The 26,291-nt window shown below is 38.4% G+C and overlaps 3 protein-coding genes and 1 long non-coding RNA gene across 4 annotated transcripts; 2 read left to right on the top strand and 2 right to left on the bottom strand.

The window, feature by feature from the left end:
• Positions 1-5,968: 5,968 nt before the first annotated feature.
• On the bottom strand, positions 5,969-9,443 carry LOC103519176 (pentatricopeptide repeat-containing protein 2, mitochondrial-like). Its single transcript, XM_026830761.1, has 5 exons — positions 9,170-9,443; positions 8,777-8,949; positions 8,420-8,512; positions 7,033-7,227; positions 5,969-6,325 (listed from the first exon to the last, which is right to left on the bottom strand). The coding sequence occupies exons 1-5, from the start codon at positions 9,267-9,269 to the stop codon at positions 5,984-5,986; spliced, it is 903 nt and encodes a 300-aa protein (XP_026686562.1). The 5' UTR covers positions 9,270-9,443; the 3' UTR covers positions 5,969-5,983.
• A 1,367-nt stretch (positions 9,444-10,810) lies between these two features.
• On the top strand, positions 10,811-17,084 carry LOC103519175 (NSFL1 cofactor p47). The gene is made up of 6 exons (XM_026830760.1): positions 10,811-11,091; positions 11,564-11,577; positions 12,512-12,811; positions 12,924-13,212; positions 16,239-16,514; positions 16,772-17,084. The coding sequence occupies exons 1-5, from the start codon at positions 10,990-10,992 to the stop codon at positions 16,485-16,487; spliced, it is 954 nt and encodes a 317-aa protein (XP_026686561.1). The 5' UTR covers positions 10,811-10,989; the 3' UTR covers positions 16,488-16,514; positions 16,772-17,084.
• Positions 12,980-13,442, top strand: LOC113471527. The gene is made up of 2 exons (XR_003394193.1): positions 12,980-13,058; positions 13,205-13,442. It is a non-coding gene; the product is annotated as an uncharacterized LOC113471527 (long non-coding RNA).
• Positions 17,085-19,367: 2,283 nt separating the features above from the next.
• On the bottom strand, positions 19,368-23,258 carry LOC103519174. The gene is made up of 5 exons (XM_026830759.1): positions 22,822-23,258; positions 22,288-22,586; positions 21,550-21,643; positions 20,684-20,884; positions 19,368-20,099 (listed from the first exon to the last, which is right to left on the bottom strand). Exons 1-5 carry the CDS (start codon positions 23,186-23,188, stop codon positions 19,834-19,836), a joined length of 1,227 nt encoding a protein of 408 aa, XP_026686560.1. The 5' UTR covers positions 23,189-23,258; the 3' UTR covers positions 19,368-19,833.
• Positions 23,259-26,291: the final 3,033 nt, after the last annotated feature.

Below are 26,291 nucleotides of genomic sequence, written 5' to 3'. Positions count from 1 at the left end.
CATTAGCTAACAACACATAGGTACCTACCCTCCACAGGAATAAAAAGAATTGTGTTAGGCGTACTAAATGCTCGTCACAAATATCGTTTCCCGATATATACACCTCGATAAATTTTATGACTTGACTCGGAGTTGAACCACCAAGCTCCAAATTCGAAGTACCAAATACATAAGACCTTATTTCGACTGCGGGAGTAAAGGGACTTTTCAGTCTCATTCTGGCAGGATAAACAAGGTATATTCTATTCTACTTATCAAGTACAATATCAAGTACAACACAGAGACTAACTTATAATATGTGGAACTATTCTGATTCATACACAACAAGTCCTGAGGCTTAGGTGTAGGGCCAACTACCCCAAAGGATGGGTTAAGCTTATACGAACTATCGCAGGCTTTGATATCACTGAAAATCTCTCAAGCCAGGTCTCCTGGTGTAATTTCTATCGTTCTGTCCATAAGATCCACTCCTGTTGTCACTCCTATATCTGGACCTCGTCATCTGATCAGGACCACCTGGATTTTGGTTTTCTTTGATCTCCGAAGTCAACAGATCGTCCAAAGTGTGCGTACTCACATGATTGAACTCTCTGAGCTGATTGCACAACTTGGAGAATTTGTTTCCCAAAGTAGGTAGGAAGTCCCATTGGTCATGCCTATGTGAGAATTCGGACCTCACAGCTAGTGAGGTGCTGATATATAGTGAAAAAAAAGTGAACGTATTAAATTTTGAGCACTTGTTGTTGAGCAACAGATCATCAGTCTGTTGTGCAACATTTTTACTTTCTAACGTTATTCAGTTTCAGTCCCATAAACAACATTGTTGATACGTTCTCATTTGAGTTTATTGAGAACGGAAGAGGTTCGGATGCCTTCTCCGGCAAAATTTTGCCTTCTTCCCTCTCTTTGAACTTTTTAAGTAGGAATCGACCTTTTAATAATAATATTTTCCCAATTGCAACTGCTCCATTAAAGAGAGTGAATAGGGGAAAGAGAGGGGGAGAGGGAGACAAAGAGAGGGGAAGAAGAGTAATAAATAGAGGGGAAAGCAAGGGGAGAAAAGTAAAAAAGAGAGGGAAGAAGGGAAAATTTTGCCGGAGAAGGCATCCGAAGCTCTTCCGTTCTCAATAAACTCAAATGAGAACGTATCAACAATGTTGTTTATGGGACTGAAACTGAATAACAACCCTCTCCCCCTCTCTTTCCCCTATTCACTCTCTTTAATGGAGCAGTTGCAATTGGGAAAATATTATTATTAAAAGGTCGATTCCTACTTAAAAAGTTGTGAAAAATCCAAATCTGAGGTCAACCGAAAAGTAACTTTAAAAGGTCGAAAATTCTTTTTTTAATTGCCGTTCTAATCAAAAAGTTCAAAGAGTTGTGACGTCAGATTTCACGTCAAAATGCGCAGAAACGCTTGCGCACAAACAAACTAAGCGGGAGTAATGAATTATGACGTTATCGCCTACGGGTGCGTATGCTGTGACGTCAAACTTCACAGAATACCGGTAGTTGCAATTGGGAAAATATTATTATTAAAAGGTCGATTCCTACGTAAAAAGTTGTGAAAAATCCAAATCTGAGGTCAACTGGGAGAAGGCATCCGAACCTCTTCCGTTCTCAATAAACTCAAATGAGAACGTATCAACAATGTTGTTTATGGGACTGAAACTGAATAACAAAAATGTTGCACAACAGACTGATGATCTGTTGCTCAACAACAAGTGCTCAAAATTTATTACGTTCACTTTTTTTTTTCACTGTAAATTATAGGCTTCTTTAACACTACGAACATTCGATATGAAGAGCTTAATAAGTGCCCAAAAAAAGGTGGCAAAGAGATACCTATGGTAATGGCGGGGCTAGGGAGAAAGAGAGAGAGGGAGAGAGGGAGAGAGAGAGGGAGAGAGGGGGAGAGAGAGAGAGAGGGACTTCTTTCACACTACGAACATTCGATATGAAGAGCTTAATAAGTGCCCAAAAAAAAGGTGGCAAAGAGATACCTATGTAATGGTGGGGCTAGGGAGAAAGAGAGAGAGGGAGAGAGAGAGAGAGGGAGAGAGAGAGAGGGAGAGAGAGAGAAATTGAACAGTTTGCCTGCACTGATATTACAAAGAGGTCAAAAAGGACAACAGACTGATGATCTGTTGCTCAACAACAAGTGCTCAAAATTTAATACGTTCACTTTTTTTTCACTGTAAATTATAGGCTTCTTTCACACTACGAACATTCGATATGAAGAGCTTAATAAGTGCCCAAAAAAAAGGTGGCAAAGAGATACCTATGTAATGGTGGGGTTAGGGAGAGAGAGAGAGAGAAATTGAACAGTTTGCCTGCACTGATATTACAAAGAGGTCAAAAAGAAAAAGTTAAAGGCGAAGCCCTCAAAAAGAAGCTGTTTTATTTCCCTTTGTGTTGGTTCATATTGCCACCCCTTTAAACTTCTGAAGATTTCCACGATTGTGCCCAAAATTGACCATTTAAATGGAAATGCGACATTTCTCGTACTTCTTCAGGATTTCGAAACTTTTGTGTGCATCTATGTTTTATCATCTGGAAAGGTCTAAGAACTTCAGGGGCGACAACTTTAGGATTATAAGTAGGTACTTGTATTAGAATTTAGGTAATACCTAGTGTAGTGTGTCAATTAGTGAATATGTAGTGAACGAAAATGTTACTAAGATAGGTAGTGAACGAAAATGTTACTAAGATAGAACAGCACTAGAACTTTAAGTGAAGTAGTGAAGAGAAGCTTTTATAAACAGACCGATTGAAAAAACATGAAAAAAAAAAAAAAAAAAAAAAAAAAACAAAAACAAAACAAACAAACAAATCAATCCTAATTTCTGATTTTAGTACTGGCTAACTAGGTATCATATCGATCTTTCGATCTTAGATACGAACTTTCGAATTAGTCACCTAGCTGAGTAAAGTCTATTAAACCAGCCCTGAGATTCAACATAAAATAACATTTCGTCACACTTCATCGCTCTTTCTTTATTAGAAACATGGCGGAAAGCGGGATGAAATTTGTCAAATTATTCCCGAACTCTTAGCTTTATATTCATTTTTATTTTGAAGAAGAAATATAAAAAAATCCCCAACTATGTTGTTTACGACACAATTAAAGTCTACGACTTCCTCCCAGGATTCATAAACTTGTCAAGAGTATTATTTTTCACTCGAGAATCTCAAGATTTGTGTCTTTTCGAGTCCTTGTTTCTTGCTTTGCACATTGCATACTTCCAAAAGATTTCGGGCACTCATAAAAATCGAATCAAATTTATGGTTTAAAGACTTTTGAAAAGAGGGTCTATTACTCTAGTTAGCTTTTATTTTTTTTTTTTTTCTTCTTCTTCAATATATCAATTTTTATTTATTTTTTAACATTTACAATTCTTTTCTTGAGGCTATACTCGTTTGCCTAGGTTGTAGGATCGATTTTAACCTGGGGCGAACTTTATACTAAACAGACCAAGTTCGTCCTCGGAACGGCCAGCTTTCTTCTATTTTGTCCTCTCTTTAACAAAGACTGAGAGTTTTTATATTCTATTCCACTATGGATCTAGTGTGAGCAAATCTTGGGAAACCTGTTCTATGTTTATGTATTTCCCACAAACCTTTCACAAGAAGAGAGAAAAAAAAACTCAAATTGCAACTATGAAATTTACAAGTACCTAAATCGTTTGTAATATTGTAATAATAATTGGGTGGGAAGGACAATAGAAAACATTACAATAAATTGGAACTGAATTAATAGGATAACTTTTTCGGACGCATCAGTACTCATTAGCTAACAACACATAGGTACCCTTCACAGGAATAAAAAGAATTGTGTTAGGCGTACTAAATGCTTGGCATCTGATACCCAGTATATAAGGTCACCTGAGCCTCACATATAACGCCTTCTTGTTTTCTGACAATCCTGGCCCCTATGCTAATCCCTATGTAATCAGATCTTCACATCTCCAATTTTTACTAATTTGGTTCTCACTTTAAACTTCACTGACCCGAGACGGAACGTCTATAATTAATTAACATGGCGAGAATGTTGATGTTATTAATATTATTTTATTTCCATCAATAATATTTTATTACTTTCGACTCAGTAGGTTTAGGTACTTCAGATAGGTAATATAGTAGGATTCCTAAGACTATGTTGTTTACGACACAATTAAAGTCTACGACTTCCTCCCAGGATTCATAAACTTGTCAAGAGTATTATTTTTCACTCGAGAATCTAAGATTTGTGTCTTTTCGAGTCCTTGTTTCTTGCTTTGCACATTGCATACTTTCAAAAGATTTCGGGCACTCATAAAAATCGGATCAAATTTATGGTTTATGGGCGAACTTTATACTAAACAGACCAAGTTTGTCCTAGGAACGGCTGGCTTTCTTCTATTTTGTCCTCTCTTTAATTTCGGGAAGAGAGTTAGTGCTTTCTAAGAAACTTTTTCAAAGACTGAGAGTTTTTATATTCTATTCCAGTATGGATCTATTGTGAGCAAATCTTGGGAAACCTGTTCTATGTTTATGTACCTATTTCCCACAAACCTTTCACAACAAGAAAAAAAAAACTCAAATTGCAAGAATGAAATTTACAAGTAAATCGTTTGTAATATTGTAATAATAATTAGGTGGGAAGGACAATAGAAAACATTACAATAAATTGGAACTGAATTAATAGGATAACTTTTTCGGACGCATCAGTACCAGAAAACATTACAATAAATTGGAACTGAATTAATAGGATAACTTTTTCGGACGCATCAGTACTCATTAGCTAACAACACATAGGTACCTACCCTCCACAGGAATAAAAAGAATTGTGTTAGGCGTACTAAATGCTCGTCACAAATATCGTTTCCCGATATATACACCTCGATAAATTTTATGACTTGACTTGGAATTGAACCACCAAGCTCCAAATTCGAAGTACCAAATACATAAGACCTTATTTAGACTGCGGGAGTAAAGGGACTTTTCAGTCTCATTCTGTCAGGATAAACAAGGTATATTCTATTCTACTTATCAAGTACAATATCAAGTACAACACAAATATACACCTCGATAAATTTTATGACTTGACTCGGAGTTGAACCACCAAGCTCCAAATTCGAAGTACCAAATACATAAGACCTTATTTGGACTGCGGGAGTAAAGGGACTTTTCAGTCTCATTCTGGCAGGATAAACAAGGTATATTCTATTCTACTTATATACCTAGTCAATATCAAGTACAACACAGAGACTAACTTATAATATGTAGAACTATTCTGATTCATACACAACAAGTCCTGAGGCTTATTATCAAGTACAATATCAAGTACAACACAGAGACTAACTTATAATATGTAGAACTATTCTGATTCATACACAACAAGTCCTGAGGCTTGCTTACCTATTTTGTTAAAAAATTCAGTTTATTATTATTACTCGCACTGCGTGCTCGGGAGGTTGCGTATAAGGTCGCGCTCCCGGGGCTTCGCGGGGTTGTGCATATGATCGCGCTGCGCGCTTCTGGGGCTTTGCGGGGTTGAGCATAGGGTCGCGCTTCGCGCTCCCTTGTTTACGGTCGCGCTGATAAATCGCATCAACGCTAATAAATCGTCAGTAGTAAAACTTGCTACAATTGGGATTCAAACCCATACTCGGCCAGACAAGTGAATAAGTCACTCTGCTTCCAAGGTAGGCTAAAGCAATCACTTCTTTTTATAGGTACCTACCCATTTATCTTTGAGAATTAACTCTAAAATCACCACATCAAAACCTAATAGAATTTTATTCATCTTGTACTTGGAAACTCACCACAGTCAGTAGTGAAACTTGCTACAATTGGGATTCAAACCCATACTCGGCCAGACAAGTGAATAAATCACTCTGCTTCCAAGGTAGGCTAAAGCAATCACTTTTTTTTATAGGTACCTACCCATTTATCTTTGAGTATTAGCTCTAAAATCACCACATCAAAACCTAATAGAATTTTATTCATCTTGTACTTGGAAACTCACCACGTCAGACAATATCGTTTGTTTGACATTTTTCAGCCTGGCTTCAGGCACATCTACATTGAGTACTCCGTACAGTAGGTTCAACACATCCTCATATCGTCCTATCTTACTCATGGCTAATAGTTTGATACACTTGACTGTCACATACGTCCCAGCGCCAGGTATCAGGGCTAGCAATTCAATAGCCTGGTTATATTGGCCCTGGTTTACAGCTATGGCTGCAGCAAAACATACAGCGCGTCTCACGTGAGTGTGGCCTACTGCAGTCAGCTTTCTATACAGGGTGACAACACGCTCCAGTGACTCCGGGGTGTTCTGGAAGAAAAAGAAATGAGAAGTTATTTCAGTACCATTACATATGACTTACATTTTCCTAAATAGCATTACAGTACTTTAATAACTTAATACAGGTTTTTTTAAAGAGGTTTCATAGAGTAACACAGATGTTTTATTGTCCCGACTTTGAAGAGAGGAGGACAGTACAGGACATAGGGAAAGGTACAGTTCCCAGAACGAACCTAATCTGTGTAGAACAAAGTTCGTTCTCGGCGGTAATTGAACCCGCAAACTATCACTAGCAACTAGCAAGGCAGGTGCACTAATCTCCAGGCCAACCAGGATTACTGTACACCACTTTAGATTACATATTTCAAGGAATTTCCTTTGGCTTTATTTTATTATATTTTCCTAAATAGCATTACAGTACTTTAATAACTTAATACAGGTTTTTTTAAAGAGGTTTCATAGAGTAACACAGATGTTTTATTGTCCAGACATTGAAGAGAGGAGGACAGTACAGGACATAGGGAAAGGTACAGTTCCCAGAACGAACCTAATCTGTGTAGAACAAAGTTCGTTCTCGGCGGTAATTGAACCCGCAAACTATCACTAGCAACTAGCAAGGCAGGTGCACTAATCTCCAGGCCAACCAGGATTACTGTACACCACTTTAGATTACATATTTCAAGGAATTTCCTTTAGCTTTATTTTTATTTTATTATACCATTTTTTACAAACCTTACCATTTTGTACAAAGCTGCCACATACAACATGACCACAGATCTAGGGTACCGAGTGCCTTGGTTCTGACGAGCTTCAACAACGTCAAATACTTTCACCACATCTTCATATCTACCATTGTTGTACAGCAGGTCCATGAGAACTTGGTACGAAATGTTTTGAGCAAAGAAAGATTTGAAGTCTTCGTGCAGGAAGAGCTAGGGAACATGAAAATGAGTTTAACAATTGAGAGTTACTTAATTCATAGGTACCTACTGTGTTTAGCCTAAATGGAGGACCCAAATGCACCTTACCATTTTGTACAAAGCTGCCACATACAACATGACCACAGATCTAGGGTACCGAGTGCCTTGGTTCTGACGAGCTTCAACAACATCAAATACTTTCACCACATCTTCATATCTACCATTGTTGTACAGCAGGTCCATGAGAACTTGGTACGAATTGTTTTGAGCAAAGAAAGATTTGAAGTCTTCGTGCAGGAAGAGCTGGGGAACATGAAAATGAGTTTAAGAATTGAGAGTGACTTAATTCATTGGTCCCTGCTGTGTTTAGCCTAAATGGAGGACCCAAATGCCTTTTTACTTTCCTTATCCTATAGGAAGGAAAGTAATGTAATCACAGTTTTTAATGCCAAAACACGTTTTGAGGTCCCTAGAGCCTAAATCCAAAGTTTCAGCCATTGGCAAATTTTCGATGGTCAGTTTTTAGTGCCAAAACACGTTTTGAGGTCCCTAGAGCCTAAATCCAAAGTTTCAGCCATTTTTCCGTGTCCGGGAGTTTCTCGTCTTTTTACTTTCCTTATCCTATAGGAAGGAAAGTAATGTAATCGGGTCAAATTTTCGATGGTCAAATTTTGTGCCAAAACACGTTTTGAGGTCCCTAGAGCCTAAATCCAAAGTTTCAGCCATTGGTCCGTGTGTCTGTCTGTCTGTCTGTCCTTCTGTCTGTAAACAATATATCTCGAGAAAGGTAAGAGCTAGAGACTTGAAATTTGGCATGTAGCTGTCAAATGTGACAAGGATGCGACACAAAACTTTTGGTTAAGATCGGTGAAACGCTTGGCGGCATTTCTGCCGCTTTTTGGTGTAATTAAATAATATCTTGGGAACGGTATGAGCTAGAGACTTGAAATTTGGTATGAAGTCCACAAATGTGACAAGGATGCAACACAAAACTTTTGGTTAGGATAAGTGCTGCAGATTGCGGCATTTCGGCCGCTTTTTGGTGTCTTTCAACCACTTTCTGGCAGTTTTCAGCTATACTGACCAAGGGTTAGAGATTTTGTAAAAGTTACAATAGAAGCATCTTTCAAAAGGATAAGGAAAGTTGTTTGATGTTCACACCAGATTTTTAAGGGTTCAAGTAGGTACCTCTTTTTTTACATACCTCTAATGCATCCTCTGGCTGATTCAAGTGATGATACAACCTCATGATCACAGGACCAAATGTATAGGCACCAAATCTTAGCTTTTTTTTTTTCTTCTTTCACCGGGGGCGAACTTTATAACAGACCAAGTTCGTCCTCGGAACGGCTGGCTTTCTCCTATTTGTCCTCCCTTTAATTTCGGGATGAGAGTTAGTGCTTTCTAAGAAACTTTTTCAAAGACTGAAGAGTTTTTATATTCTATTCCACTATTGGTCTAGTGTGAGCAAATCTTGGGAAACCTGTTCTATGTTTGTGTATTTCCCACAAACCTTTCACAAGAAGAGAAAAAGAACTCAAATTGCAAGAATGAAATTTACAAGTAAATCGTTTGTAATATTGTAATAATAATTGGGTGGGGAGAGATCACTGAACTCTGTCATCTTTTGATGAAATTTGTCTTTCAGGTCTTGAAACTGCAATGCTGTTTTTTCTCTGCTATTTTTATAACCGTCAAGACCTAGGGCTTCTGCACTGTACAGGAGCCGAATTCCTGAAATATTAAGATATTATTAGGTATCAAAATATCTACTTATATGACACACAAGACACAAGGGGCTCATTCCTGAAAATAATTTTATATGATTAAGTGATTGACCTCTGTGGCATTTGTTTCTATAAGCATAATCAGAGGTCAACATTCATTTCAACTTGAACCTATACTTACACTTGAGGGTTGATTTATGTATTCTAAGGTGAAATGGTGTACTTACCAGAACTTACAACATATTGATTAGTGACCTGACCCAAGAACTGCTGCAACTTTGCTGATTTTCCAGCCTGGGCAAATGATGATAAAGTTCTCAGAAGCATAGTGGATGTTTCAATTTTTTAGTGGGTAAGACCGATGGAAAACTTATATATGCCAAATAATGACTTGTCAGTTCAGTCAGTTGGACACTAGAAACTAGAAATAGCTAAATCCTTATCACTCTTATCACTTATCTTCTACATAGGTACCTAGAGCTAGACAGCTAGACACACATGGAAATTTAAAAATTTGCCGGGTTGATTGATGTATTCTAAGGTGAAATGGTGTACTTACCAGAACTTACAACATATTGATTAGTGACCTGACCCAAGAACTGCTGCAATTTACCAGCCTGGGCAAATGATGATAAAGTCCTCAGAAACATAGTGGATGTTTCAATTTTTTAGTGGGTAAGACCGATGGAAAACTTTTAAATGCCAAATAATGACTTGTCAGTTGGACACTAGAAACTAGAAATGGCTAAATCCTTATCACTCTTATCTTCTTATCACTTATCTTCTACATAGGTACCTAGAGCTAGATACACATGGAAATTTTAAAATTTGCCGCTTCCTGACTTATGACTTCCAGTAATCCACTGTTGCCAGATTGGTCATATGGGATTACCGTGCGACCATATTTTACCGTACCTACGTCATATTATTTTTACAATAGAATCCAGATTCATTTTGAAAAGAAAAAAAAATCAAAACCGAAATAACAAATTAATACATAATCCGAAGAAAGCATGGAGTTATAAATAAGAACACCTTGGAAGAAAGTGAATGGGTTTGGGATTTGGGATATTAATCGAATCCACCAAATGCTTGAATAGAATCCAAAAACCTTTGCGGGAACTGGTAAGCGGCGGTCTAGTTCCTACTCCTCGAGGTCACGGGTTCGAATCCCCTTCAATACTTTTTTTTAAGTACGAACTAAGTAATAAAGACCAGGTGACAACCAAAAAATACTATTTGTACAACATTACAACTAAAGCCCGGTACACACTTCATTACATGTTTCCCAACTTGGCCTTTCAACACATACAGTCGAATCCCCTTCAATACTTTTTTTTAAGTACGAACTAAGTAATAAAGACCAGGTGACAACCAAAAAATACTATTTGTACAACATTACTTACAACTAAAGCCCGGTACACATTTTATTACATGTTTCCCAACTTGGCCTTTCAACACATACACTCTTTTAGACCTGAAGTTTGAGCGAAACGACCATTGGAGGAATTACTCATGAGTTGGATTCGAAGAAAAAAAAAATACCTTCGCTCCATGACAACTGACAACGCTGTAATCAGCTGACGTTTTTGTTTATCTTGCGCCTGACTCGGCAGAACCGCAAATGGCAGAAGTCGGAAGTCGGCAGCGGCAGAAGCAGAACGCAAAAACAAGAATAGTATAGTACAAAGTTAAAAAAGTAAAAAAAGTTTTCCGGAGGTTTCTGTCTTTCTGTACAGTTTCTCCTTTAAAACAGTGATTTCAAAAACATTGTTACATTGTCTTTTGTCACACCCTGACGAATTTGTAGTTTCGTTGGTAGGAATCGTTGGTAATTTCTATATAGTTATCTTGCGCCTGACTCGGCAGAACCACAGATGGCAGAACGAGAACGCAAAAACAAAAAAAGTAAAAAGTTAGAAAAGTTTTCCGGAGGTTTCTGTCTTTCTGTACAGTTTCTCCTGTAAAACAGTGGGTTTTTTTAATAGAAATTAAATTCCTTGATAGTCAAAACTACATCCAGTTATTTTCAGGGTATTTCTCCAAGATGAGTGACCAGCAAAACTTGATTTCTCAGTTCATTGAAATCACTGGCGTAGAAGAGACAAGAGCCAAGTTTTATCTGGAGTCTTCTGGCTGGGACTTGAATGTAAGTTTTATCATCTTGAATAGGTAATGTGTTGTAATCTCTGTTCCCTCAAAGGTATCTGAATATCTAACGAGCCAAATGATCTTCAACACAACTTAAAAAGTACCCAGTGATTGTGAACACATGTATCATCTTGAATAGGTAATGTGTTGTAATCTCTGTTCCCTCAAAGGTATCTGAATATCTAACGAGCCAAACGATCTTCAACACAACTTGAAAAGTACCCAGTGATTGTGAACACATGTGACCATGTCTAGGCAGGGGCTAAGGGATGTTAAACGGAGAGTAGACTAGTGTCTGGTTGTGCAACTATAAACAGAGAAAATCAGCTAACCCTAACCAGCCCAGATAGCTAATAGTCTCAATGGGTTCTCTCTGCTTGAAAAGAACAAGCACAAATCCTCATTATCACCTTTTGGGTATAGCTAAAGCTGCTACAACACATGTGACCATGTCTATTTTTTGTTTTCAGCTGGCAACGGCTAGTTTCTTCCTAAGGGTTAGGTGGTAGAGAACGCCTAAGGCGTTAACCTCGCCTAGTGGTTGCCTTCCACTCAAGAGTCTATTATTATTATTAAAAGTCTCCTGCGGCTGTTCTACTACCTAACCTCTTCTTGGTTTATCAACATACCAATGAGCGTCCATGATAAAGTAAGTTTAATTAATGTAACCACCGCACCGTTCCAATGAACCCTCGAGAATATGTAACTTTTTTTTTCGAGGTTTGATAGAGGGAAATGTAACAACGGAGGTCGTATGGTTCCAAAATCGACAAGAGATGAACTATCATCTTGAATAGGTAATGTGTTGTAATCTCTGTTCCCTCAAAGGTATCTGAATATCTAACGAGCCAAACGATCTTCAACACAACTTAAAAAGTACCCAGTGATTGTGAACACATGTTGTGACCATGTCTAGGCACTAGGCAGGGGCTAAGGGACGTTAAACAGACAAGTCCTCATCATCACCTTTTGGCTCTATAGCTAAAGTTGCAACAACAACAACAACACATGTGACCATGTCTTTTTTTTTTCCAGCTGGCAACAGCTAGTTTCTTTAAGCTGTGTCCACACATAGTCGATCGACCGTCAAGCAATGGTCGATCCACGTTGACTGAAACCGTACACTGCCTCGACAACATAGATTCACCTCTTCACATCGTCGATTTACTTATAAGGTCGATTATGTGTGGACATAGCTTTACAATCACACGGTCGAAATAGCTCTTAATTCTCATCTATTTGGTAATTATGCTTTTGTCTGAAAAGAAAAGGAGTGAAAAATTAGTGAAATAAATTCTAATTTTTAACACTTTAGCCGGACTAGTTGACTTTTTTTTATCGTATGGACGTTTTATTTTTTCAAAGGATATACATAGAATACAGAACAAAGGAACATTTAACAAAAACAAAAGAAATAGTTTCTTCGAAGGAGATGCTGATGGTGGCACTGGGTCTGTCGAGTCTCCGCCACAAAGTGATAATGATGAACAAGATACACCACCTCCAGCTATTCATTTCCATGGACCTGGATCTTCCAAGCCCAAGTCAAAGTCCAAAGAGAAATCCAAGGCATCAAAGCCCAAGTTTGGCACCATTGCTAGTTTGAAACAACAAGAAGAAGAGGAAGATGATAGCGATGATGAGGAAGGTCAGGCTTTCTATGCTGGTGGCTCGTTGCATAGTGGTCAGCAAGTAATTGGACCAAGTAAGTTTTTTGAGTGAATGCATTTTATTTGGTGTATTAAGTAAAAGTTGGAACTTCTCTTTGATATCACTGCAAATCTCTCAAGCCAGGTCTCCTGGTGTAATTTCTATCGTTCTGTCCATAAGATCCACTCCTGTTGTCACTCCTGTATCTGGACCTTGTCATCTGATCAGGACCACCTGGGCAACTACCCCAAAGGATGGGTTAAGCTTATACGAACTATCGCAGGCTTTGATATCACTGCAAATCTCTCAAGCCAGGTCTCCTGGTGTCATTTCTATCGTTCTGTCCATAATATCCACTCCTGTTGTCACTCCTGTATCTGGACCTTGTCATCTGATCAGGACCACCTGGATTTTGGTTTTCCTTGATCTCCGAAGTCAACAGGGAAAATCTCTCAAGCCAGGTCTCCTGGTGTAATTTCTATCGTTCTGTCCATAAGATCCACTCCTGTTGTCACTCCTATATCTGGACCTTGTCATCTGATCAGGACCACCTGGATTTTGGTTTTCCTTTATCTCTGAAGTCAACAGATCGTCCAAAGTGTGCGTACTCACATGATTGAACTCTCTGAGCTGATTGCACAACTTGGAGAATTTGGCTTTGGCTTCGACGTTATCCACTTCTTGGAAATCAGCGACCAGTCTCTCCATCTGAAAGAAAATTGATTTTTTTTTTTTTACTTCTTTTTTTTTAAGTTACCAATTATTTTTAATTCAACATATCAATAGAACATATAAAATTCAAATAAATGGTACACCCATCCGTAAGAGCAAAGCTTGTACCACTTGCTCTCGTATTACTGAACTTGGGGATGGGATGATTAGAGACTGGGACCACTGAAAAGGATGAAACAGCATCTCTCTCAGTGGTCAGAATAACCGCAAGGGTCTGGTTTTGAACAGGGAAGGAAAAAATCAACTGATGAATCGTCAGTAGTGTTGGAGAATTTGGCTTTGGCTTCGACGTTATCCACTTCTTGGAAATCAGCGACCAGTCTCTCCATCTGAAAGAAAATTGATTTTTTTTACTTCTTTTTTTCCAATTATTTTTAATTCAACATATCAATAGAACATATAAAATTCAAATAAATGGTATACCCATCCGTAAAAGCAAAGCTTGTACCTGCACTTGCTCTCGTATTACTGAACTTGGGGATGGGATGATTGGAGACTGGGACCACTGAAAAGGATGAAACAGCATCTCTCTCAGTGGTCAGAATAACCGCAAGGGTCTGGAAGGAAACAAGTTGGATCCGTCCCACAAGGAATTTTTTAGCCCGTAGTTTACTCGATTGTGGTTAAGGAAAATTAGTACCTATGCTATGTACCTACCTATTTTGTTAAAAAAAATTCAGTTTATTATTACTCGCACTGCGTGCTCGGGAGGTTGCGTATAAGGTCGCGCTCCCGGGGCTTTCATACATGTAACATTTTGTCCTGGGATTGTCACAAGTAGTAGGAGAATTTCCAGGATTACAAACTCCTTTCAGACGTGCTTTACACTCCACACAGTTAGCATTGTCCTCTGTTTGCTGACACAGTGCTAAAATTAAATGTGAGGCACAGTATTAATCCTAGTGAGAAAGAAAGAAGAAATGAGAGCTACATTAGGAAAAGAGTTGAGAGAATGGAAGTGAGGGGGAGAAGAGGGCAAGGGAGACTGAAGAAAAGGTAAACAGATTTTGTGAATGAAGACATGAGGTAAACAATAGGGCTGCCTGGAAGAGACTGACAAGAAACACCAACCCTATATAAGCAGGAAAAGGCTAGGAAGAAGAAAAGGAGTGAGAAAGAAAAAGTCAAACGTACTTCAAAGATACGTGATGATCAAGAATTCAAAGTTTAATAATGGCAGAAAATTCCATTCTACCTACATAATATTTCGTATGATGACATACCTATTACTCACTTTCGTAAGACTTAGTTACCTACTAATCACAGGGTAAAAAGAGTGAAAAATGACTTACCCACGACTAACAGACAAGCTAACACAATCGAACATATAGCTTTCATGGTGAAATCTTTACCTCTGATTATTACTGATAGTTATAGGTATTATAGGTACTTGTAAAATGGTGTCCTAGTGAGAAAGAAAGAAGAAATGAGAGCTACATTGGGAAAAGAGTTGAGAGAATGGAAGTGAGGGGGAGAAGAGGGCAAGGGAGACTGAAGGAAAAGTGAACAGATGGTGTGAATGAAGACATGAGGTACACAATAGGGCTGCCTGGAAGAGACTGACAAGAAACACCGACCCTATATAAGCAGGAAAAGGCTAGGAAGAAGAAAAGGAGTGAGAAAGAAAAAGTCAAACGTACAAATTGTATTTCAAAAATACGTGATGATCAAGAATTCAAAGTTTAATAATAGTAGAAAATTCCATTCTACCTACATAATATTTCGTATGACATACCTGTTACTATTACTCACTTTCGTAAGACTAAAAAAATTCCGAGCGGTTTTTTTTGCTTCTCAGATGTGACTAGCAGCATGGTCCCCACCCGAATCCCACCCCAAGTACATAACTTTGTCAGCACAGCTTCGAAGTTCAGAAAGAGGAGGAGTTACGTTCAAATGGTAGGGGAAATTTTCCCCACCAAGTATCGTCCATAAAGGTCTTTCTTTGTAGCTTCGTCTAAAAAGCTCTTTGTAGCTTCTTCCATAAAGCTCTTTGTTGCTTCGTCTAAAAAGTTCTTTGAAGCTTCGTCCACAAAGGTCTTTGTAGCTTCGTCTAAAAAGCTCTTTTTAGTTAGGCATCGTATAAAAAAGCTCAAAGTTTAGAATCAAAAGAGGGGGAAAGGAGAATTTCCCCCACTCATGAATCTGAGTTAAGCTCCTCCCCCGAAGCTGTGCTGGCAAAGTTATGTACTTGGGGTGGGATTCGGGTGGGGACCATGCTGCTAGTCACATCTGAGAAGCAAAAAAAAATTGCTCGAATTTTTTTCCAGAAATTACTACCTTCTCTTTTTTTTCTACATTATTAATTTGTTATTTTTACCTATTTCTAATGTATTTATTTTTGCAAAAATATTTATTACACTTATTTTTATTTCATTTGATTGAAAGGGACGATTATTTCATCAAACATTGAAAATTACAATTATTTGTTAGTAAGGATAGAACTTTTTATCAGAGTTCCAAATATAAATAAAGATAATTATTTAAACTTTCTACAATTTATTAAACCGTAATGAGCTAAACGGCACTAAGAGCTGTATTACACGAAGGGAGTAGGCAAGTCAAGTGTACAATAACATTCCAGTCCAGTTGATTAAGAAGCATTACTGCACACAGCTGCACGGCTACAAAACCAATTTATTGAGACTGAGCAACAACATCTAAAGCGCATTTTCCCTCATTTAGAGGAAAATACGGGTATGTGTTTTTCTACTGTCTCGTCAGGACATGATTTTTTACTTTTTTTTGCCTGTGTCGTAGTATGCCCATCCCGTGGTAGCTATGTCCCTCATTAGATTTCTAAACATTTCTTCCTGCTTTTTCACAGGCACATTCAATCATACCCACACCATTGCTGACGTTAGATCTTACATCAATGCTGCCCGGCCTCAATACGAGACAGCTGACTACGCTCTGCAGACTACTTTCCCTTCCAAAGAACTAGCGGATGCAACACAGACTATCAAAGACGCTGGCATTCTCAATTCGGCCATCGTTCAGCGACTGAGGTAGTTTGAAGATCCTGAAGAGTCTTGAAAAATTTATTTTTTTGTGTTCCAAGCACAGAAAAAAAAGGAATAAGAAATATGGTGCTTTAAGGAATTTAAGGGCTAAGGCTAAAAGTAGTCATCTTTTATCAATTTGAATGATCAAACAGTTGGGCAAGAATTGGGATCATGCTTTGTGCCCCATGAACATTCCTCATTGAATTTACAATTGTAGAACCATATTGTACTCCCATAAGTGCAAGTCCTTATTCTGGATTGAGTATTGCATCTAGCAGCCAGTCTTGAAAAGGTACTATGGTCTTTAAGGGAGGTTTTGTTTACAGAAGGAATTTTACTTCTAATACAAGGAATACCCGATTTGAAAATGAAAACTTTCGTATACAAAACTGGGTTCCTTTTACGAAAAATCTTCGAGTAAGGTATTCCTAATAATGGTCGGGGCCACAAAGAAAGTTTAAACTCGTTTTAAATTACCTCCCGGATTGAGCCATCTGGTTGATTTCAGATTTGAAATTTGATATCCCATTACATAAACAGATGTCCCTATTTGCCTTGGTAGCTCTTTGTCCCATGCTTCACAAGGGGAAAAAAATTGGACTGATTGCAATACTTTCTCATTACCTTGTATAGGTTCCTATACGTAAAGGTAATAGAAAGTGAAAATAATATTATCAGGAATCGAACCTGAGACCCCGGAATGTGAGATTTGAAATTTGATATCCCATTACATAAACAGATGTCCCTATTTGCCTTGGTAGCTCTTTGTCCCATGCTTCACAAGGGGAAAAAATTGGATCGATTGCAATACTTTCTCATTACCTTGTATAGGTTCCTATACGTAAGGGTAATAGAAATTGAAAATAATATTATCAGGAATCGAACCTGAGACCCCGGAATGTAATCCTGTGGTTTTCCCGTAATACATATTAAGGTTTTTCTCTTCCTCTATCTATCATAATTCTTTTTTAAAAGTCAAACAAAAAAGGATACAAAGGTGGTCCATATAATCTTCTAAAATCGTTTATTTTTTTTAATTATACAAAACAAGAAAATGTTGTTCACAAGATTCAGCTGGGTAGGTAAATTGAAGGGGAATTAATAAATAAAATAAAAATAAGTGTAAAGGGAAAACAATCTTGGAAAAATGCTTGAGATCTTGAAAAATGGGGAAAATCGAAAAAAAAAAAAAAAAAAATGGACAGGATATTCCGCAAACTTTATGAATGAATCAATGAACTACAGGCACTTCATTACTACAGTTACTCTGTAGCGAGAGTCACCTGTTTGTAGTTCTGACTTGAAGTCTCTCAATGAAAGATAAAATCATGAAGAACGATTAAATTTACGATGGACATAAAAAAAAAGTTGGTATCCGTACTAAGTACTCCAGTTGATGAGTGGTTTTTATTTGTTGTTCCAGGGCACACACTGGGCAGTCCAGTGCCTACAGCTATAGGCCAGACCAAGGTGTTTGATGAGAAGGATAGGGTGGCCAATGAGAATGCAGCCAAGGAAGCTCTCAATGTGAACACAAGTGAACCTACCACTTCCATTCAGATTCGACTCTCGGACGGGTCCCGATTAATAGGTGAGCTAAACGATCATTATTTGTTACTATCTATTAGGTAACTTTTGGCATAACTAAGGCCAGGCACTCGCTATCAGGAGTTTTGACAGATACGACTGAAAGGCTATGTACGAGTTCGGTTGAACCTACCACTTCCATTCAGATTCGACTCTCGGACGGGTCCCGATTAATAGGTGAGCTAAACGATCATTATTTGTTACTATCTATTTGTTAGCGAAGAGAGAAGGAAGACAGGATAGAAGAAAGCCAGCCGTTCCGAGAACGAACATTACCCTATCAGGATAAAATCCGCCCCGGGCGGGAATCGAACCCGCGACCTAGCGCTTATAAAGTAGACGCGCTACCAACTAAGCTAACTAGGCTGGCATTGCTGGCCTTACTTGTACCAGTTCACCGAGACGATTTCCCCTCTTCTAAAGCGCATTTCCCCTCATTTAGAGGAAAATACGGGAATGTGTTTTTCTACTGTCTCGTCAGGACATGATGCGCTACCAACTAAGCTAACTAGGCTGGCATTGCTGGCCTTACTTGTACCAGTTCACCGAGACGATTTCCCCTCTTCTAAAGCGCATTTTCCCTCATTTAGAGGAAAATACGGGAATGTGTTTTTCTACTGTCTCGTCAGGACATGATTTTTTACTTACTTGGAGGGTAGCAAACCTGCCTTATAAGTGGTAGATCGCAGGTTCGATTCCTGACGGGCCAAACTTTCTCCTAAACAGGTGGGGTTCGTTTTCGCAACAGCTGACTGTCTCCTGTCCTGTCCTCTCTTCGATTTTAGGACCATACAACCTCTATTGTTGCAATTTTTTTTACCCTCTATTCAGTAACAGGCTAAACAAATCCTCACATAGACCTCACCAAAGCTGAACAGATTCATTCGAATAAAAATTAAATTCCAATTTTTTGGCCTATTGAGAACTGGTGATTTCTAGCTTTAAATGTGCCACAGTAACAGGCTAAACAAATCCTCACATAGACCTCACCAAAGCTGAACAGATTCATTAGAATAAAAATTAAATTCCAATTTTTTGGCCTATTGAGAACTGGTGATTTCTAGCATTAAATGTGTCAATGTGGTTTGATTTAATTAAATGTGAACATATTGTTATCAACATACCTGAGCTGCGTGCTAAGCAGTCTAAACTTTGTTTTGTTTTTTTTTTTTTTTTTTTTTTTTTTTTTTTTTAATGAAAAATAGTATTGCACACAGGCAGCATAAAACTTGGAGTTTTCAAATCTCTCTCTAAACAGAAAAAAATTCATCCATTCGATTTTGGGCCGAATTATATCGGGGGCCCTTACGAACACCGTTTTCTAAGTGAGTTCTACAATTCGCTTAAAATATAACATGTAATCATCGGAGATTTTTACTCCAACCAAAGATAAAACTTAACCTCTCTCCTAAATTCACCCTGACTTTCCAAGGGGATAAATGGCCTCTGATCAAGAAGGTAATGTTTAGCGTACGGGTAAGATTTTAAAGCAAGATCATTAAATTTCGGAAACTAATGTCCTGTGCTGGAACATTAAATTTAGAGTTTTTGAGTATATGATTAGATATCAACTGTCGGAACCAATGACAAGGCCAGAATTCTCTGGTTTCCTTCAACAGGACCATTTCCTCGTTTATCTTAAAGAGCTTTCCCACAACACATCTATCACAAATTTAGGGGGTCAATTTTTTCAAACAGGATCATTTCCTCCTTGAACTTAAGAGAAGGCTTTCCCACATCTATCACAAATTTTAGGGGGCACCGGGCTAAGATACCAGACTAGACAGATTAATACCTTGCAAATGGACGGCGTGGTGTCGAACCAAGGACCCCGAGTTCCACAGCGCCATCAGCTTATGGGCGATAAACTTGCCGAGGTACTTGGCCATCACAGGTTCGTATATTAGCTTGACGTGTTTCTCTTCTGGATCACAGGTACGATAGATATGCAGGGAGAGGGAGGCGGGGGGAAGCTCTTCTTTTTGCATAGGGGAGCGAACGTTCGGATGATGATACAAGACGGCACGCTTTGCTGTGAAATAAAAGAGGGAGAAATTGGTATACGTAGGGCCATCGGCTACCTATATTTAAAAGCCCTATGTCACTGCGACCTAGTTAGATCCCTTACTTAATAATGACTAATGAGAAATAAATTAAATACAGAATAGCCAGCCTAAATAGCTTGGTTGGTAGCGCGTCTGCCTTGTAAGTGCTAGGCCGCGGGTTCGATTCTCACCCGGGGCAAATTTTATCCTGAAGGGATAATGTTTGTTCTCGGAACGGCTGGCTTTCTCCTATCCTGTTTTCATTTTCTCTTCGATTTCGGGACGATAAAACCTCAGCAGTTACAGTTCCCTCTGTCACATCAAACATCTTTGAACAATAATAAAAACAGAATAGCCAGCCTAGTTAGCTTGGTTGGTAGCGCGTGTGCCTTGTAAGCGCTGGGCCGCGGGTTCGATTCCCGCCCGGGGCGGATTTTATCCTGAACCTGGAGTTATAGGCGAAAAACTGGAAAAAGTGCGAAATTTCGGGCGGTTTCGTCGCCAAAAGTTCTTCTCTCAACTCTCGAGGTCTGGAAGGGACGGGACGGGTGGGATAGGTTAGGTTTCTTACTTTGAGGGATACATCTTGTTTTTCTCAGAGACGTGGGCCAAGTCTTCTCAGCAGCCTTATCATCGTTCATTTCAGTACAACAGGCGAGTGTTTTGGTTTCATATTTGGTACTTGTGTCTCCCTGGATTAAGCCAGATAAACTTGTCAACGATTTGGGTACCAAATATTCGTCCCATCCCAGAACCAACGTGGTGCTTTTGTCTGAAAAGAAAAGGAGTGAAAAATTAGTGAAATAAATTCTAATTTTTAACACTTTAGCCGGACTAGTTGACTTTTTTTTTATCGTATGGACGTTTTATTTTTTCAAAGGATATACATAGAATACAGAATAAAGGAACATTTAACAAAAACAAAAGAAGCAATAACACTTCTATCTACTTATAGAGGTAAACTCTGTAGCCAGGCAACAGCTTCTGAACTAAGTGTTTGTAGTCCTCCTCCACGTTGGTACACCCTGGATAACGCTAAGCAGACTACATTTGGACGCCAAACTGTCCTTTCGATCTCTTGGCTATCTTAAATATTTTCATTGGATATACTAGTTGACTTGGAGGGTAGCAAACCTGCCTTATAAGTGGTAGATCGCAGGTTCGATTCCTGACGGGCCAAACTTTCTCCTAAACAGGTGGGGTTCGTTTTCGCAACAGCTGACTGTCTCCTGTCCTGTCCTCTCTTCGATTTTAGGACCATACAACCTCTATTGTTGCAATTTTTTTTACCCTCTATTCAGTAACAGGCTAAACAAATCCTCACATAGACCTCACCAAAGCTGAACAGATTCATTAGAATAAAAAGGGGCACATCCTGTTTGCAGCCACAGAGTTGCTATTCTCTTGCATGGGTTGAGCAACATAAGTCCCACTGACTCTGCTTGTTCTTGGCGTGCTCCATCTGGAAGTGCAGTAGCAACAACCAGTTCTTTCCCTTCAAGTCGAAAGGATTATGAACCAACGGATAAACCTCTTCGTGAAGAAGATAGGATAGGTACCATTAACAGTTGTATTTTATTTTTACCGTCATTTTCTACCACCACCTATTAATTTACATAGGTCTTTTTACTGAATTGTTACTGATACATGTATTATTCTTTTACCCATCAAATATACAAGATCTTGTTTAGACTGCTAGGGTGTTTAGACTTTTCAGTCCTATTCGGGCAGGATAAACAAGGTTTCATTCTATCCTATTCAACAAGTTGTTGTTGTTGTTCTCTACTTGGAGATTAGGCCATTCTCTCAGACATACCTTTAGTTACTAACTTTAAATTATTTATGGGACACTTTTAAGTTTGACAAACTTACCTATTAAGTTTTCCCAACTCCTCCCAGAACCATACCTATATGTACTCCATGAGGCATGTTCTTGGGCTTGGACTTCTTGTCTATTGTGTTCCATTTTAAGTGTTTCCTTGGAAAATTTTTTCCCCTTGTTAAAAAAAAAGTCTATGTTAAGAGCCCTTTTATTTACAACATTGCCAGCCTAGTTAGTTTAGCTGGTAGTGCGTCTGCCTTGTAAGTGCTAGGCCGCGGGTTCGAACTGTTTTTACTTTGTAATATCAATTAATTATTCTTCATATTTCAAATACATTAATATGAGAGACAAACACTTACCTGAACTCCAATGATATTGTAGTAGATCATAAACTCAACAATACTGAACTTGGGTAAGGCAGTGAGATCAGGCTTAACACAGGCAACAATCGTGTTCGTGTCATGAGGTTGCACAAATATAGGGACAAACCGTTTCACTCCACTATCACTTGTTAGGAGGACCCCATAGGGAAACCCATCAAACTCGGTGACAGGGGGAGCTTCACAGTACAAGTAGTAGAAAACTTCTGAAGAACTGCTTCTGGACACCATTTGATATGTGAACTCTCCATCTTTGGACTTGACTGTGTTTCCTGCAAGGATATGAAAAATGGAAATTACTTGAAGAAACTATAGATAGGTAAATGTTTATCTCATCATTCATGAAATATTTGTTGTAAAGTTGTGGAGAGCTGATTCATGTTGGTATTAGGGTATGTAGGTATTACTATGAAATTATAGACCCAGAGGTAAATACTGTAAAAGCTGGGAGAAAACTCTAAACACTGTACTTACTCACAAATACCTGTGTACACATGTCATACTAACCTTCATCAAACCAAATTCTGCACTGGTAATTTCTGAATGATGATTCTTCCCCCACAGCAAGTATTTTCACAGCTTTCCTCCCACTGTCTGGATCTTTGATTTCCCAGAATGCTGAATAGAGGTAATGCTTCTCAAAATTGAACCATAGTGGTGAAGGATCAGAATACTTGTAGAAATTAGCTTCTGAATTTACAAAGCTCTCATTCAAGCTGATACAATTGTTGTCGATAATATTGTTAGGGGAACCAAAGAAGTTGAGCACTTGTAGAACATAGCGAAGACGTAGATATTCATTCCGGTACTGTACAAGACTGATAATACTGATTACAGATATGATGATGAGCAGAAGTTGCTGATATTTCCTCATGGTATCGGGAATCGGAGTCACCCATGAGATTACATCAATATTTCAAAGTTAAATACCTGCAAAAAGTAAAAATCACATTACATTATACATCAAACTTTTACAAAACATGAGTTCAAAGTTCAAACTTACTGTTAGAAACACCACCCAGAGTCCAGATCCTTACATCAATATTTCAAAGTTAAATACCTGCAAAAAGTAAAAATCACATTACATTATACATCAAACTTTTACAAAACATGAGTTCAAACTTACTGTCAGAAACACCACCCAGAGTCCAGATCTACATTCCATTAGAATTAGAACTTTGTGATTTGCAAAAGTTATGATGTAAAATCACAAAAGAAGATCTTTTAAAAACCTTGCCTAACCATCATAATAGGTCAATGCTGATAGTTTTCATTATCTTGCAAAATGTCAAGTGCAAAGTTATGAAGTTACATTTTGGAATGCAGCCCTGGTCACTGTTCATGGCAATGGTTCAATACCACTAGAACATCACAGAACTCATGAGGTTTCAACCTCCATTCTGCAACAAGCTACCCAACTACTCACACTGACCTCACCCAACCTCAGTGGGGCTGGGAAAACCCACCAACACATGGCAAACTTGGTTCATCAAAATTTGCTTATTTTTAGCCCATCCATCCTTTATACACTGACCTCACCCAACCTCAGTGGGGCTGGGAAAACCCACCAACACATGGCAAACTTGGTTCATCAAAATTTGCTTATTTTTAGCCTGTCCTTCCTTTATTATTACAATAGTAATAAAAAGGTATAAGGGACAGGCTATTGTATTCCCTTTACATGAAAGTAAAATCAAAAATCAAATCAATAATAATAAACTGAATATTAAACAAATTAGGAAGGTACATAGGTACTGATTTTCTTTAACCACAATTGAATAAACTACAGACTAAAAATTCCCGGAGGGACGGGCCCAGCTTGTTAACAAGTATTTTAGGAACCAATGTCGAGACATGAAAATTAGGCACACTCTGCACAACAGTAACAATAACAACACATTGGAATTGGTCACAATACTGACTCAGAGGTACCAGACACACACACACACACACACACACACACACACACACACACACTACAGGTAGATCTGACCTTTGGCTCAACTAAGGCCAGCCACTCACTATCAATTAGACCTGACAGGTACGACTGAAAAGGTCCGTCTGTCAGGTCTACCTGATATCTGATGAGCACACACACCACCAGGTAGATCTGACACCTCTTTTTAAAAAAAAGTATAGATAGGTAAATGCTTATCTCATCATTCATGAAACATTTGTTGTGAAGTTGTGGAGAGCTGATTCACAAAAAAATGTTGTTGGTATTAGGGTATGTAGGTATTACTATAAAATTATAGACCCAGAGGTAAATACTGTAAAAGCTGGGAGAAAACTCTAAACACTGTACTTACAAATACCTGTGTACACTGTACACATGTCATACTAACCTTCATCAAACCAAATTCTGCACTGGTAATTTCTAAATGATGATTCTTCCCCCACAGCAAGTATTTTCACAGCTTTCCTCCCACTGTCTGGATCTTTGATTTCCCAGAATGCTGAATAGAGGTAATGCTTCTCAAAATTGAACCATAGTGGTGAAGGATCAGAATACTTGTAGAAATTAGCTTCTGAATTTACAAAGCTCTCATTCAAGCTGATACAATTGTTGTCGATAATATTGTTAGGGGAACCAAAGAAGTTGAGCACTTGTAGAACATAGCGAAGACGTAGATATTCATTCCGGTACTGTACAAGACTGATAATACTGATTACAGATATGATGATGAGCAGAAGTTGCTGATATTTCCTCATGGTATCGGGAATCGGAGTCACCCATGAGATTACATCAATATTTCAAAGTTAAATACCTGCAAAAAGTAAAAATCACATTACATTATACATCAAACTTTTACAAAACATGAGTTCAAACTTACTGTCAGAAACACCACCCAGAGTCCAGATCTACATTCCATTAGAATTAGAACTTTGTGATTTGCAAAAGTTATGATGTAAAATCACAAAAGAAGATCTTTTAAAAACCTTGCCTAACCATCATAATAGGTCAATGCTGATAGTTTTCATTATCTTGCAAAATGTCAAGTGCAAAGTTATGAAGTTACATTTTGGAATGCAGCCCTGGTCACTGTTCATGGCAATGGTTCAATACCACTAGAACATCACAGAACTCATGAGGTTTCAACCTCCATTCTGCAACAAGCTACCCAACTACTCACACTGACCTCACCCAACCTCAGTGGGGCTGGGAAAACCCACCAACACATGGCAAACTTGGTTCATCAAAATTTGCTTATTTTTAGCCCATCCATCCTTTATTATTACGATAGTAATAAAAATCTGGTGTGAACATCACACGACTTTCCTTATCCTATTGAATGATGCTTATTTGAGTGTTCTTTTACCCTAACTTTTACAATATCTCTAACCGTTTTGTCCCTATAGCTGAAAACCGCCAAAAAACGGTCGAAATCTGTCCAAAAGCGGTCAAAATACCGCCAAGCGCAGCAACCATCTCAACCAAACGTTTTGTGTTGCATCCTTGTCACATTTGTGAACTACATACCAAATTTCAAGTCTCTAGCTCATACCATTCCCGAGATATTGTTAAATTACACAGAAAACCGCCAAAAAGCGGTAAAATGCCGCCAACCGTAGCACCGGTCTTAACCAAAAGTTTCGTGTCGCATCCTTGTCACATATGACATCTACATACCAAATTTCAAGTCTCTAGCTCTTACCGTTCTCGAGATATTTTGTTTACAGACAGACACACAGACACGCACACGGACCAATGGCTGAAACTTTGGATTTAAGCTCTAGGGACCTCAAAACGTGTTTTGGCACTAAAAACTGAACATCGAAAATTTGACCCGATTACATTACTTTCCTTCCCATAGGATAAGGAAAGTAAAAAGGTGATTTAGTCACAAATACCACGTTGAGTCAGAAAATTCGGACCAACAACTTTACTCACCTATACTTAAAGTAGGTAGCTTAGGTATCTACCTATACTTAATGCCATTTAAGTACTAGATATCACAAGGAAAATAAAAAAAAAA

This window comes from Diaphorina citri, unplaced genomic scaffold, assembly GCF_000475195.1.
Source record: "Diaphorina citri unplaced genomic scaffold, Diaci psyllid genome assembly version 1.1 scaffold2586, whole genome shotgun sequence".
Classification (NCBI taxonomy): Eukaryota; Metazoa; Arthropoda; class Insecta; order Hemiptera; family Psyllidae; genus Diaphorina; species Diaphorina citri.
The sequence above is the reverse complement of the archived record's forward strand: the minus strand, read 5'-3'. Positions and strand labels throughout refer to the sequence as shown.

Bases quoted from the DNA above. Each gene is read 5' to 3' on its own strand.
- LOC103519176 (XM_026830761.1), bottom strand. From the start codon at position 9,269: ATGCTTCTGAGAACTTTATCATCATTTGCCCAGGCTGGAAAATCAGCA. The intron at 7,228-8,419 runs GTATGTAAAAAA...CATGTTCCCTAG, and splicing joins AGCCAGAGGATGCATTAGAG to CTCTTCCTGCACGAAGACTT. The intron at 6,326-7,032 runs GTAAGGTTTGTA...TTTTTCTTCCAG, and splicing joins TGGCAGCTTTGTACAAAATG to AACACCCCGGAGTCACTGGA.
- LOC103519175 (XM_026830760.1), top strand. From the start codon at position 10,990: ATGAGTGACCAGCAAAACTTGATTTCTCAGTTCATTGAAATCACTGGC. The intron at 12,812-12,923 runs GTGAATGCATTT...TCTGTCCATAAG, and splicing joins GGACCAAGTAAGTTTTTTGA to ATCCACTCCTGTTGTCACTC. The intron at 13,213-16,238 runs GTGTAATTTCTA...GTGTCGTAGTAT, and splicing joins CTCTCAAGCCAGGTCTCCTG to GCCCATCCCGTGGTAGCTAT.
- LOC103519174 (XM_026830759.1), bottom strand. From the start codon at position 23,188: ATGAGGAAATATCAGCAACTTCTGCTCATCATCATATCTGTAATCAGT. The intron at 22,587-22,821 runs GTTAGTATGACA...ATATCCTTGCAG, and splicing joins CAGAATTTGGTTTGATGAAG to GAAACACAGTCAAGTCCAAA. The intron at 20,885-21,549 runs GTCAGTGGGACT...TTTTCTTTTCAG, and splicing joins GCACGCCAAGAACAAGCAGA to ACAAAAGCACCACGTTGGTT.